Source organism: Rattus norvegicus, chromosome 6 (genome assembly GCF_036323735.1).
Source record: "Rattus norvegicus strain BN/NHsdMcwi chromosome 6, GRCr8, whole genome shotgun sequence".
NCBI lineage: Eukaryota > Metazoa > Chordata > Mammalia > Rodentia > Muridae > Rattus > Rattus norvegicus.
This window is the reverse complement of record NC_086024.1, coordinates 59,712,806-59,726,868: the sequence shown is the minus strand read 5'-3', so window position 1 is coordinate 59,726,868 and position 14,063 is coordinate 59,712,806. Positions and strand designations below refer to the sequence as shown.

The window sequence follows — 14,063 nt, the reverse complement described above, 5'->3', positions numbered from 1 at the left end:
GAGCACCTGGACATCCTCCATCTCAGGCTTCTATCTGCTTGTGAGTGATTAGGAATTAGATAGACTTCCTGGTAGACAGACAAGGAGACTTTTAGCTTAGCTAGGTAATACATGCAGCCAAATTCTGAGATGGCCAGCTTCTTCCTCACCCTGAGGCCATCTGAATTAAGCCTAATGGCTTAAAGGAAAAGCCTTGTAGACTTTGGTCTCCCAGCACCAGGGAGGCTCATAGACTGATTCAACAAGTTTAAAGCCTGATCGGGACATGTTATCTAAAAGTAGGGGAACAGTCAACCTTACTGTATTTCTTTAAACTGGCAAAGCCAAAATTAAAGGAGGAACATCCTTTACAGATTTTCAAGTCCCCAAACCACAGAAGAGCATGGATGTTTTCATTGCCAGATACCCACTCATTTGCATAGGGTCTTTTTCTCTGTGTGTCTTCTGCATGCCTGTTTCTACTCCCACCCCCAATAAACACTCCCAACTGACGATTCTTTCTGCTGTGCTTTGCAGTGTTTGAGATTTCTCCAGTGCTTCTTAATTGTGATGAAAACTTTTCCTGTCTTGCCATTCTTTAACTGGTAGGAAAAATAAACACAATCAACAGCCATAGACTATCACTGGGATCACAGGGGTCGAGACCGAACTCTAGTGAAAGATCCTGACTGCTTCAGTCTTATACTAGTGAAAGGAGCACACAAAGAATAGACATGGTTACCTAATGGGGTAGAGACATGCAGAGAGATACTTTTAATTTAAGGATTATTCAATTTTAACACTCTTGAGTTTCCAAAATAAATGGTTTTGCCTAAAAGAGCACTGTCCTCTAAACAGAAGAAAATGCTACCCACGTGTGAGACAAGTGAAGGGAGGCCAGAGAAAGCAGAGAGCCAGCGTCCATTAGGCTTCCTAAGGAAATGGCAACAAAGTTGTACTTACCTAAGTTTTGTTTCTTCATGGATAACATGGAAATACACATGGAATATATTATCATTCATTTTATGGAAAACAGTGAAAGGAAAATAACTACACAGTAAGTGTTTTGCTTTTGTTTCTATATGAGAAGATAGCATTTGAAATTTGAAATTGTTGAAACAAACCCCTTTTCAGTTAAATTAATCTAAATAATTATTTGGATTGCAATTGCAAGTTTTTGTATTGTAAAATTTTCTTATTTTTTTGTATATTTCTAGACCTTCTAAAACTGTTTTAAGACTTGTTGTTACTGTTGTGCATAAATTTTCAAATCAGCTATCACACTGAGGGCTGACATATTTAACTACATAATTTATTTTTTCCTACTAGCTTTCCATTACAAACCACAAGTCTTTGAACTTGTGATTAGGTTCCGTACCCTGAGGGTTTTGAATGTTTTTCCAGAAGGCTTTCAATTTATTTAATGCCTGCCTCTTCCACTGGATTCAGTTCAAATTTTTCTAATATGAAGCATATTTTCAAGTGCCTTGATTCACATTTTAATGATTTTTTAAAATTTTTATCACTCTTAATTAAGGGTATTCACAAAAAACATTTTAAATATTTATATTTGACAATATTTTGTTTTTTTCAACTTCATACATTAAGCAATTTTACAGATTTCTCAAATAAGAACACATATTGAAATGTGTGACCTTAAGTGTCTTAAATTGAATGACTCAAAGTCATTTTACAATAGCGCTTGTTACCCAAAATATGAGATAAATCACCAGCATGCTTATTCCATGAGGAAAACTAGTGGTTTGCATTAAAATACAAATAGTTTATCACATTTTTATCCTTAATCATGTTTGATTTGGGAGTATCCTCTTATATTTATAGTAAGGAACTGATGTCAGGAACTGACTAATTATTTCCAAAGACATTAGCTACTCCCACTATATATAATACTTTTAGCTTGAATATTTACTTCAAATTCTTCCGAAGAATTAGCACTCAAAACCTTGGTTAAATATGAATTTGAAATATGTGTCTGTAAGCATAGCAGTGGGCCACATTCCTCCTCCTTCCATCACCTTTGTTTAAGAGCAGTGTATGATCCGCTGCACTGCTCCAAATCACAGTCATTCACCCTGATCTCACATCTTATCTTTCCATTTCTCACCAACTTTTCATGGCTATTACAGGTTCTTTCTTTTCCTCCCTCCCTCCCTTCCTTTCTTACTGCCCCCACAACCTTAACAGCCTCTGAAATCTCCGGTGGTGAACCTCACTTGCCAGTCTTCCAATTCTAGCATATTTCTGCACTTGGTTTCATGTTTTTGGCATTTCTCATTGTTCCTCAGCACTCACACAGCCTCTTTACCTCCATGATTGTTAAGGCACACCCATCTCTAAAACAGTACAGGCCCAACCCTTTCCAACGTTTTCCATTGCTTTGTCTCATAACAAAAGATCCCTTTGGAAGGTACAGTTATGAATCCCTAATGCAAATTCAGTGAACCAGCACAAAGTGATGGCTTTGCATGAGATGAGAAATCTTGGGAAACTATGGGAACACTGAAGTACAGTATGGCAGTGCTTGGCTGATTGCATTTTCATTTGTAATGGGGAAGCATTGCCAAGAAATTGAATCATGCTGACTATGACGGCAGATGTTCCCTAGAATTTTATGCTGCTTCGGAACTCTCCAGAATGACCTGTGATGATTGGGATGTGAAGTTTGATATTATATGTAATTGCCTACAGTTTAACAATAGATGGAAACCCATTAAAAACCAGTGCCAAAGCTATCATTTTTCTAAAGGTAATGCAATTACAATCATGAGGAAAATGTATCTGCAATAATTTTATTTTGTAATGGTTTCATTTTGTTTGTGCTGAAATCTCAAAGTAAATCTTCATTAGCAACCTTTACAAGATCTAAGATGTATTACTTTATTGCCTTATTTATTCATTTTGTAAATATTTATCAAGTGCTTCTTACATACTAAACACACTTCATCATCACTGACAAAATGCATCATTTGTAACTCACCATGTGCCATGCGGTGAAACCAGTAGTAACCAAAGTCAACTCCTAGGAAGGTTAAATACCACGTCCATGGAGAATCCCAAGGCAACTCACAAACTCTGTAGTTCTCCCAGATATAAATGTAGCTGGTCACCTCAAGGCTCCTAAAGAACAGGCTGGAAAATAAATTCCACAAGGATGATTGTAACATAATTCGTATCTATGATTATGCTAAACCAACCTAGGTGATATTATGAATATATCCATATATTAATGGCACGTGTCACCATCCCACTGTGCTTTTTCCTGATCTGTCTGTCTCCCTATCCACCGCATCAACTGTTCCCCTGGTATATCCTTTTGTTTGATAGGCATCTGGGTACTGGCTATTTGCACTTTAAAGTTCATGGAACTTAGGAGATTTTTGTGTCTCTTAAAACAGATTTTGTGGAACACAGCACACAAAATAAATCTTACTGAACTGCTCTTTAATTCCTGTTATCACCACTTTGAATTGTAATGAAGCACACAGCAGAGATGACTTGTAATTGAAGAAGGAAATGTTGAAAAGTATACATGGAATGTTTCCTAAGGAGCCTGAGAACAACTGGGATTAAATGGGATTATTCACAAAATGTGTATTAACCAAAAGTGACTCTTCTGCTCTCTCCTCCACACTCTCTTCTCTTATCCCTCTTGCACACACTATACTCGTATTGTGATTTTACACTTCAGGTACACATCTATCTAGGCGCACACACACATATAAGAAACATAAGGTAGGGCTTTTAGAATGGTAGGGAATAGTTTTCTACCAGAAATGAATCATATGAATTTAATTAAAATAAACAAGTGTTTTAAAAAAATTGGAACAGAGCTAGAGAGATGGTTCAGTTAAGAAGGCTGGTCTTGTAGGGGACTTAAACTCAGTTCATAGCACTCGCACTAAGTGACTTACAACCTTCCATAATATTCCAGCTTCTGGCCATCTGACACTCTCTTCTGACCTCTGCAGATACTATACAGACATTTATGTTAAATGCATGCAGACACACATATACAGAAGTAAAATATATTTTTTAAATATAGAAACTAAATCCATATTCCTGCCTATTTTACCATGGGTCTAAAAAATTTTATTTCAAGACTTTCAAAACCATAAATACTTACTTGATTTTATATAGTATATTTCACTTTGAATTATCTGTGATAAAGATCATATTCAAAAATTATTTAATACTTTTATAAACCTGATTATGTTACTTCTTAGATTAATTTGATATCAAATTGTGAAGCATTTATCAATCCAAACCATTCTGGCATATCTACTGATGTAGATATAATTCCTCTTTGAGCAAGGTGCCATGGTCCGGGAATTCCTACAGTATTATAGAAACATGAAAAATTGGAAGTGCAGAACCTGCCTTCAAAACATTTATCAAGGGTAATTTTCAGAAGAGGGGTTTAAGGCAAGTTTTACTTGAAAGGTGGCCATCTTGGACAGTAACTGGCATGTTTAGACCAGGGCATCTCAAGAATACATCTTTTGAGAATAGGTCACCTGTTGAAGGAATCAGAGAAAGAACTGGAAGAGCTTGAAGGGGCTCGAGACCCCAAAAGTACAACAATGCCAAGCAACCAGAGCTTCCAGGGACTAAGCCACTACCTAAAGACTATACATGGACTGACCATGGGCTCCAACCTCATATGTAGCAATGAATATCCTAGTAAGAGCACCAGTGGAAGGGGAAGCCCTGGGTCCTGCTAAGACTGAACCCCCAGTGAACTAGACTGTTGGGGGGAGGGCGGCAATGGGGGGAGGGTTGGGAGGGGAACACCCATAAGGAAGGGGAGGGGGGAGGGGGATGTTTGCCCGGAAACCGGGAAAGGGAATAACATTCGAAATGTATATAAGAAATACTCAAGTTAATAAAAAAAAAAAAAAGAATACCACTTTTAAAACTTAGGACGATTCTTTTTGTAGGAGGCTGTTTCTGAACAAACTTTAAATCATAATGTAAAATTTTAAAATCAGCCTCTAGTTCCCATTAGAATGGTATCAATTATATAAGAATTCCTTCTGGGTTAAAGATGTGAACAAAGTCAGGGTTTTTTTTGTTTGTTTGTTATTGTTTTTGTTTCTATGGTCCAAGTAACTCACTCCTCTAACAGAGAGATTTTAACCAGGAAGTTGCTGCCAGATTGGTCCAGATGACTCCTTGTCAGGAAAGATGTCCTATGTTCAATAAACTGTAGAAAAACACCCTGCTCTTTCAATTCAACAATGCCACACCCCATATCAGCTGTGAGAACCAAATATATCTCCAGACACTGTAATGTTTCTTGGTGATCAAATGTGTCCCAAGTTAAATGGAATTATCCATAAAACATGTGTTAACCAAAGTTGCTAATCACTGCTTAAAGCAATTAGAAATAGAAAATTAAAAGCAAGAAAATTCAACAAAAGCTTGTCATACTCGATTGTTAGGTAAGCCTTGGTACATAATATCAATTTAGACTTCCCTACATGTTCATCAGTCATTTGATAGCTTCATAATAGGAGCAGTCTCAGGACAGCACAGGGCCCAAGGCGTATTGTTGAACATGACCTATAAGTACCTGATCTGCTCAGGACTTTTCCCCATCGTCCTTGCCAGGGACAAGTAAAACAAGATTAAGATGCCAAGACCTCAATCAAAGAGGGCCTCTGTAAAATTCTCAGTTTGTGAAACTGAGAGAACCTGCTGGCTGAAATCAAGTCCTGCTTATTTCCTGTACAGGTGTCAGGTACTGAACAAACATCTAACGTCTTACTCTGTCAAACGAGTTATTAGGGTTGACACAAATCAAGATGAAATATGTCTGATACATAGTGGCAGACCTTTCCAGTTTTCTCACTTAAGCAAGAGGCTAGCATTTCTCCAAGGCCAATAGACAAGTGGTGACGCTGTAGGAGTTTTATCTGGTATTTGCTGCTTTCTATCCACAGGATGAACATGATCCTGTTCCTTATACACGCGAAAGAATAGCCACTCGATGCCCATGATTGAAACAATTTGCTCAGGTGATACAGTTGGGAAATGATGACCAATCCTGGAAAGCCTTTGATTGCTGAAAATATCACCTACATTTGCACAACTGATCCCAACAGACCCAGGATCATAAACCAAAGCTCCTTCCTCGTTCTGTTTCCAGTTCCTCCAGCCCCATCCCTAAAGACCTAGCATATGCCTCTGCATTCTGAAATTTTAACTTGAGCTTTCTAAACCCTAGCAGGAACAGACATGCATATCTGCTTATAAAATGTAAGGGCCCTGCTTGATCACATGGAGGTACAATGGTAAGAAGCACATTGTCTTACGTATACATATCCATCCTTTTCACGTGGAATATGGATATGGGAAAAGAAAATTATTTGAGTACCAAGAGACATTAGGACCAGCTGCACAGTGTGACCTGCCTGAACTAAAGCTTTCTTTTACAACTCAAACATTTCCTGAATTCTACTAAAGCAGTGGTTTTCTAAGGCAAAGAGTACATGATAAAATTTGGTCCAGGATGGAAAGAGTAAAGTGACTTACACAGGTTGTCCTTCAATGTCTACTGGTACATTGTTGCACACACACACACACACACACACACACACACACACACACAAATATATATAAATATATTTGTACTTAAAATATATTTGAGTGATAGACATATTTTTCCGAGAAATTAACTATATATTTCTTTCCAAAGCTTTGGTTATTGACCTCAGAACTTGAGCTGTCTGTCTGAAGAGGTCCCACCACTTTTGCTCCATCTAGTGGAATGTTGATTGACTTTTCAATATCTCAACAATAAAAAATTAAATGATACAACTTCTACTTTCTATAAACAGTCACAACCCTTTCACTACTTCTTACTATAAAGTTGACTTACATTTGTAAAACGATTACCTCATTTCTTTGAAACAACCGTTAAGCCATAAATGTATTTGTTACATTCTCTACAAAAAAATTTGTTACTGTATTGACAAGTGTGTAAATCCTGCCTGGGAACCCATGGAACTGTACTCAGTAAAAATCTAATGTCACAGCAGCGACAGATTTTCTTTATTCTACAGCCCCACCCTAAGGACTTGAAAATATTTCAACAAAGTTTAATTTCCTCCTTTTAATTTTTTTTAAACTGAACTGTTTTGGTCAGGAATGGAAAATTCCACTGAAAGCATAGCCAGTAAATTCTGCATACGTAGGCTTGAACATTATGAAACCAGTGGCATAGTAAAAGTTGGCCGTGACCCATAAGTGTTAAGTGTGGAGAGTCCTCAACTTATTTGAAAATATACCTACTTAAATTATCTCTTAAACCCAGTGCAATTTGATTTATAATCTGCTCTTTCAACAGAATAAATGAAGCCCTGAAAAACAAACATACTATAGATATTTATATCAGGAATAAAGCTTCTCTGGGGAGGATGCAGTTTATGGAAACAGTAATGCTGGGAGGAAGTAACAAATTGAGATCCTAGGTTTCTGATGAAGGATTGGAAATTCAATTCTGCTTAGGCCAGCAGAGGGAGAGGTGGGGTTCCCCAACTCGTTAACCTGTAAGTCAGTGGTGCAACATTTTGCAAATTATACTTTTTAGAAATAGATTTTCCACACATTTCACTGAACAAAATTTAATTTTTATAGCTATCAATGCAAATAATTGACAGAAAAACCCTTTATCTATAAGATACTTCTTGTGAGTTACGATCAGTAGAAAAATCCTTTTATGACTCCAGTTCTGGATGTTGGTTAGAAGGTTGCCTACTGTGTTTCAAAAGGACATATACATTCAGGCTGACCTGGAGTCTGCTGTGAAGCAGGCAAACTTTTAGTGTGGATGAAAGCCTGCCCAAAAGGCCTGTAAGGAAGAGGCCGTGCTGTCTGTGGTTAATCTTTTCCATTAGAGAAGGATGTTAAAGGTGTCACACTTATCTTTCCTGCAGATACGGTAGGAGAACTATTACTTTTACAGAGACTTCTAATTGTATGCAATCATGGCATCAGGCTGGTTGAATAAAATTATATTTTCTTAAAGTGTCTGGACAATGTTTGCACTGCAAGAGTGCAGAAATGGAAAGAGGTGTTCGCCTCCTCACTTGTTTCGTGGGACGCTCTTTCGAATTGTTATCTGAGGCACAGTTCTTGGGTAGTGGACTGACTAATAGCATAGTACTGTTTTCTTGCAGTTGCATTCTTTAAGGATGGGGAAAGTCCTTATTGCTAATAGAGAAAATAAACTGCATTCCTTGGAGAGGCAAGGACCCACGCCATATTAGTCTACCCCTCAGCTGCTTATGATTCGCACAGGTTTCATTTGAATGTTACATCTTCAAATCAAATATTGCTGGAAGTTTTCAAGTTACTTTTCGATGTTTTGTTTTCTTCCTTTTTAAATTTTTTTTTCTGTAAGGAAACTGAGTTGATTGAATCTAGAGAATAAGCTTTCCTTTTCTCATATAAGACAGTGACATACAAGAAAATACATTTAAGTGTAGCTTCCAAGTGTTTGTCTTCGCTGGGACGTTTCAGAAAAGCGACGTTGAAAACTGAAAATCTTTTTTTAAAAAAAAATTCCATTGTTTTATAAATTAGAACACGTTTTAATACCCATAAGGAATATAAAGATGCAATTTGGTATTCTAAGTAAAAATATAACTGCAGAAAATACTGTATAAATTCAAGGTAATAACATTTTGCCTTCCTTCAAAGAGAACTAGACTTAGGAGAGTTTTGAGAGGAACTTTACCTTGAATCCCTGAAGGAGTGGATTGTGTTGATGTTTTGACTGTCTGTTTCTTTCTAAATCAAACTCTCTCTCTCTCTCTCTCTCTCTCTCTCTCTCTCTCTCTCTCTCTCTCCTCCTCCTCCTCCTCCTCCTCCTCCTCCTCCTCCTCCTTCCCTCCCTCCCTCCCTCCCTCCCTCCCTCCCTCCTTCCCTGCTCTTGCCTCACAGGAAACCCTTCTCATTTCCCATCACCATTTCCATTTTATCCCATCTCAAGTGTGCACATGTGTATATGTGCACATGTGTCTCTACTTTTTGAGGTATGATTTTGTAATGAAATATACATGGAATGCTGTTTTTCTGTTCTAACTTAGTAGTATAACTTCTAATAATGCTGAGAAGAAATGCTGTACTGAGAATAAAGTGAGTGTTTCTAGGAGTTAAATGCTAAAAGGAGATAGTCTAACTTTACTACAACTAAATCAGACTTTCAAAGTTTAAAAAAAAACAGCAAAAGGATGAGGGATTAGTTCAATGGGATGTCTCCCAAAATTCTTGAAAAACAAAACAATAAATACAAAAATGTTCCATTCCAAGTCACTGAAATTCATGACCCATAATGGCACCTGCACATACAGTACTTCCTCGTTATGAAATGATTTTCACAGCTGAAATATCAATTGATTTCCAAGAACTCTTAGTACATTGAATTCTCAAAATGAGCTGCAGAAACCAACTGTATTATCTTAAATAAAGAATTTTTCATACCTAAGAATATACATGCGGAAGAGGAGCTCATGCTCATTTCTGAGACAAGAAGCCACAGGATAGAGGAGTTGATCAATGAGTTGAATGGTTATTTGAGTCAGTCTGGGTCTTATTCCGATGAATTACCTTTCATCGATTCTGACTGGAGTGTGCAGACACAGCTGTGGTTACTCAGCTCATTATTTTATGACTATAAACCTAATGACCCAATTTACTCAATATAACACGTTCACATACATTTTTAAGGTTTATTTTCTACCCAAACATGTGATTTATACCAGGCTCATGCACCTTTTCCCAGATATATTTCATGTTAAATGTCATTTTTTAGTCCGCCTTGATTTCCCACTGTATGGTTCCAAGAAACATTCCAAACTGATGAGCTCTGCTCAGAAGTGAAGCTCCACAAACATTAAAAAAAGGAGGGTTGGGAGGCTATAATGAGCATGCTCTTCCCCAGCTCAAAACTAAGCTCCCTTAGGGACTTCTGTCTTGACTCTGATGCTCTGGTTAATCCTGATACACTGAAGCTTTCTTCTGTCTGCCTGGTGGGCTTTTCTCCTGTTCACTTTATAACATAGGTCATTTACTGTTCGTTCGTCCTATATTTGTCCAGTTTAATTATTGACATGACACTATAAAGAATATTATTTTAGAGCATCTGTTTTATACCAGACATCATTCCTGGAGGGTGAACTAAAACTCTCACATGAGAAAAAAAAATATTGATTTCAGGGCCCATGAAAATTGGAGGTGGTGGGGGATATTGACAGAAAGAGAAGAACCTTCAGCCCTACCTAAGATTGTTCTGTGTCTGGAGTGAGCACAAGAGTCAGGGTAGGACCAAAGGTACCCAACTCAGGCATAGGAGACAGATGAACTTTCCTGAAGTTATGCCTATGCATAGACCCGCAAAGGAACTAAAGGCAGACACACTGATAGCTTCCCAAATCCACCAGAGAGAGCCTCAGAAATGTGTCATGATGGGTAAAGATGACGAAAAGATAGACAACAAAAAGGACAGATAAACTAAACCCTGAGTGCACAGAATTTTACTTCTAAGTCCAGAGAAGTACAGAAAAAGGGAGTGGCTTCCTCCTGGTGCCTATAATACAAATATTTGGATACCAATGTCAATTGTTCATATATTATACACTGAGAAATATCTGGGTCCTAGGAAGATATCTGTGGAAATTTGGCTGGATCAAAGCCTTGTTTTCAGCAGGGACCTGGATAATAACTCAGACCAAGGTCTACTGTAAGGAAGGTGAAACAGTCACTTTGGCTAAAATGTATAATATCAGGGAAACTCAAAAATTAAGACTAGTAATGTTATATTAGGTTCCTGTCAACATGCACTTCTTGGAACCTACACTATTGTCTGGGCTTGGTGGATGGATCCCCCAGGTGGGGCAGTCTCTGGATGGCCTTTGAACTAAGAACAGGTCCCCGATGGAGGAGTTAGAGAAAGGGCTAAAGTAGCTGAAGGGGTTTGCAATCCCATAATATTAGTCAACCAGCCGCCCCCCCCGGGGCCTCCCAGGGACTAAACCACCATTCCAAGAGAACACAGGGATGGACCTATGGTTCCAGTCACATATGTAGCAGAGGATGGCCTTGTTGGGCACCAATGGAATGAGAGGCACTTGGTCCTGTCAAGGCTCGATGACCCAGTGTAGGGGAATGTCAGGGCATGGAGGTGGGAGGAGTGGGTGGGTGAGTGAGGAAGCACCCTCACAGAAACAGGGGTGGGGAGAAATGGGGAAAGTCGATAACATTTAAAATGTAAATTAAAAAATCCAATAAAAAAAAAAGACTAGCGATGTTGAGCATTCTCTATTAAAACTTTAAAGAAAAAGTCAGTACTAAAAAAAAAAGACAATTTTAAATAATAATAGGTCCTATACTTTTAGGAATTTATGGGGAAATGTGTTAAATATGCACGTGATGTTTCCTCTAATTTACACAAGGAAAGACCTGGATTCCTTTATCTTCTATTCTATGCCATGAGACTCACTTTGGAAGCCGAGATACAACACCAGCTGACATAGAAGTGAGAATATCATCCAAACGACCTGATGGTTTTCCCTTGAGAATCCAGCTGACGACTAGTTCAAGCAGAATCAAGAAGATGAAAAATGGAGTTGCCTAGAAAGGAGAGTACATAGTAGAGATGTTACTCTGCTCTATATGAAGTCCTCCAAATTTTCTGATCATTCCTCTGATATCTGGGAAGGGTACACCTTTCCAGGGTACCTATATTTATGCTACTGGGCTATTTCCAAGCCAATGAACAAGAAAATTTCTGCATTTTTTACATATACCAAAGATATGCTCACAATGTGCCATGCAATTTATAGATGAAATAGAAGCATAAGTACAACTTTCAATACTAAACCAAGAAAATAAGTAAAATGAGGAAGGAGATACTTCAGGTTCAGTTAAATATTTTTAAAATTAGTTAAGCATGTAAAAACCTATCTTTTGACAATGAACAGGTTACAGTCACTTGGGGAGAACTCCTTAAAAATACCTTCGATTAGAAGTTTTACAAACTAGACAGTCTAAAACTCCTTCTGAATATGACACGTAAGTGGAAGAAACAACGTCTGAGACTCTTAGCAAATAAGGTCATTTCCCAAGATTGTGTCAGCACCAAAGTTTCATTCATCCATTTAGCCTTGATTTGTGGTTTTATAATAATGAGTATTCAACTATCAATCATTGAATATTGGATTAGGTTTGATGCTATAATCTAAATAAAAATAATTTTTGAAGACAGTATTGGTACATTTTTCTTCAACAAAAAAAATGGCAATAACAAATCTCAAAAGAATTATGGGCTTCATTCATGTGGACCGTGATAATGAGGTGGAAGTATTCTAACTGAGCTCCCAAGACCACGCTCAGTGATGTCATAGTTTCCCTATTTCTGGTCTGAACTAGTAAGTGTTGTAGGAACAACTTAGACTGGGTGGGGAACATTATTGCTCAGGCTCTAATTCTGGATATTTCCACTTCCAATCATGGCCAAGTAACAGAAGTGCAAAATGCCTCAAAGGCTCAAAATGATAGAAAAAAAAATGGTTTGAGTTCAAACTTCGGAAGTTAGAGTTTTACTGAGCCAAGCTGGGTATCCTTTATTCTGCAGAATTACTCTACCAAATTAAAGAGGAAATACCTTCCTGGACGTGGTAGAAAAGTTCAACATTTTCAAACAAATTTGTTACAGAGTTTCCTGATGTGGTACAACTATTCGACATTGCTTTCTAATAGCTAGACTTGTAATGGCACTATCTTCAAAAACTGAATTTTCTTTCATATTCCAGAGTGATGTATAAGGGATTTATAAGCAAACATGAAGATATTGTACAGAGTTCAGTTGAAAATTGTACTTTGGCTTTATGACTGTAAGAAATTGGATTTTTATGAGGCTATAATAATTTGAAGTAGAAAATTGAACAAATCTTAGGGATATGTTGAGTTTATATAGCAATAAAAGAGCAAAAGAGCCTCTTCCAAGATAGTCTCACCTTTTTAACGTAATCAGGCACCTCTTCAACTGTTTGGAAGGCAGTTTCACTGGGCTTCATCATGTAAAACATCGCTCGCATACCCTGGGAAACTGAAACATTGTCTTGGGCTCCTGGGTTCCTCATTTCTGTCCCTGTCTGATTCCCAGCTGGAGATATTTGTGGTTCTGTGGCAGAAGAGCAAGAAAAGAAACTGTGTAGCACAGAGCGAGCCTTGTCAGAGTTGAGAACAAAGACCCACAGAGACCTCAGCCAACAGCGGAGTTCGTGTGCAAAAGCACGGCAGACTAGCAGCAAGAATCGGTTCAGGGTTCAGTGGGTGACTCCCCAGGAAGCAGAAAGTAGGGAGGGGCAAAGAAGACTCCAAGAAACAAGCGAGCAATGCAGTTTGCCTATTGCTTAAGCAACTTGTAAACAACTAAAAAGAGAAATTAAAAAAAAAAGCGTATGTAACTGTGCCTGGAAAATGAAAGGGGAAAAAGAGCAAACAAACCAGTTTTATAACAGGTGAAAGTTCACTCTGATAAAGTGGTGAAAGTCCAAAAGTCAGATTACGTGAGCACAATTAAATTTTCTCTGAAATGCACAACGCCTTTGAATTTGTTGTTTCTTCACAGAATTGTGTTTGAAGTGTTGGGCAGTATTGAAGTCTGTGTAATAATTAGTTGCTTCTCTGTAATAGAGCCTGGCTTCTTCCCACTGATGTATTTCTACTCTCAGCAACTAAATTTCTGGGTGTTTTGCACACCAGCTCAGAGCCACTAGGTTCATTGTATCATCTAGCTTTTCAGTTGAAGCTTACATTTCTCCATCCTTCTTGTCCTTAAAGGGACTCCGTAAGAAACTGTTTAGCGGTTTCATGAGACCTCACCTGTGGCATACAGAATGATCTAAAGTCACTGCACTCTTTCGGGAGAACTAGGAGGCACTTATTTGATTACAGTGGCCGGAAATGTTTGTCCTTGCCTAAATAGCCTGAAATTGGTCCAAGTGAATCTTAGTAGATATAGTTACTATGGCATGTTTTGGTTATATTAAAAGGAG

General features: G+C 37.9%; 1 protein-coding gene across 2 annotated transcripts in view; it reads right to left on the bottom strand.

The window, feature by feature from the left end:
- The window catches only part of Agmo (alkylglycerol monooxygenase), a 331,357-nt gene extending 317,983 nt beyond the window's left edge, over positions 1–13,374 (bottom strand). The window contains exons 1-3 of one of the 2 annotated variants that reach the window (XM_039112499.2): positions 13,020–13,374; positions 11,504–11,634; positions 2,978–3,129 (exon numbers count right to left, since the gene is read on the bottom strand). In XM_039112499.2, coding sequence (XP_038968427.1) covers positions 2,978–3,129; positions 11,504–11,634; positions 13,020–13,145 — 409 coding nt within the window. In that variant the 5' untranslated portion in view covers positions 13,146–13,374. The remainder of the gene's footprint in view (positions 1–2,977; positions 3,130–11,503; positions 11,635–13,019) is intronic. The other variant, NM_001135899.1, reaches the window with a different exon arrangement.
- Positions 13,375–14,063: the final 689 nt, after the last annotated feature.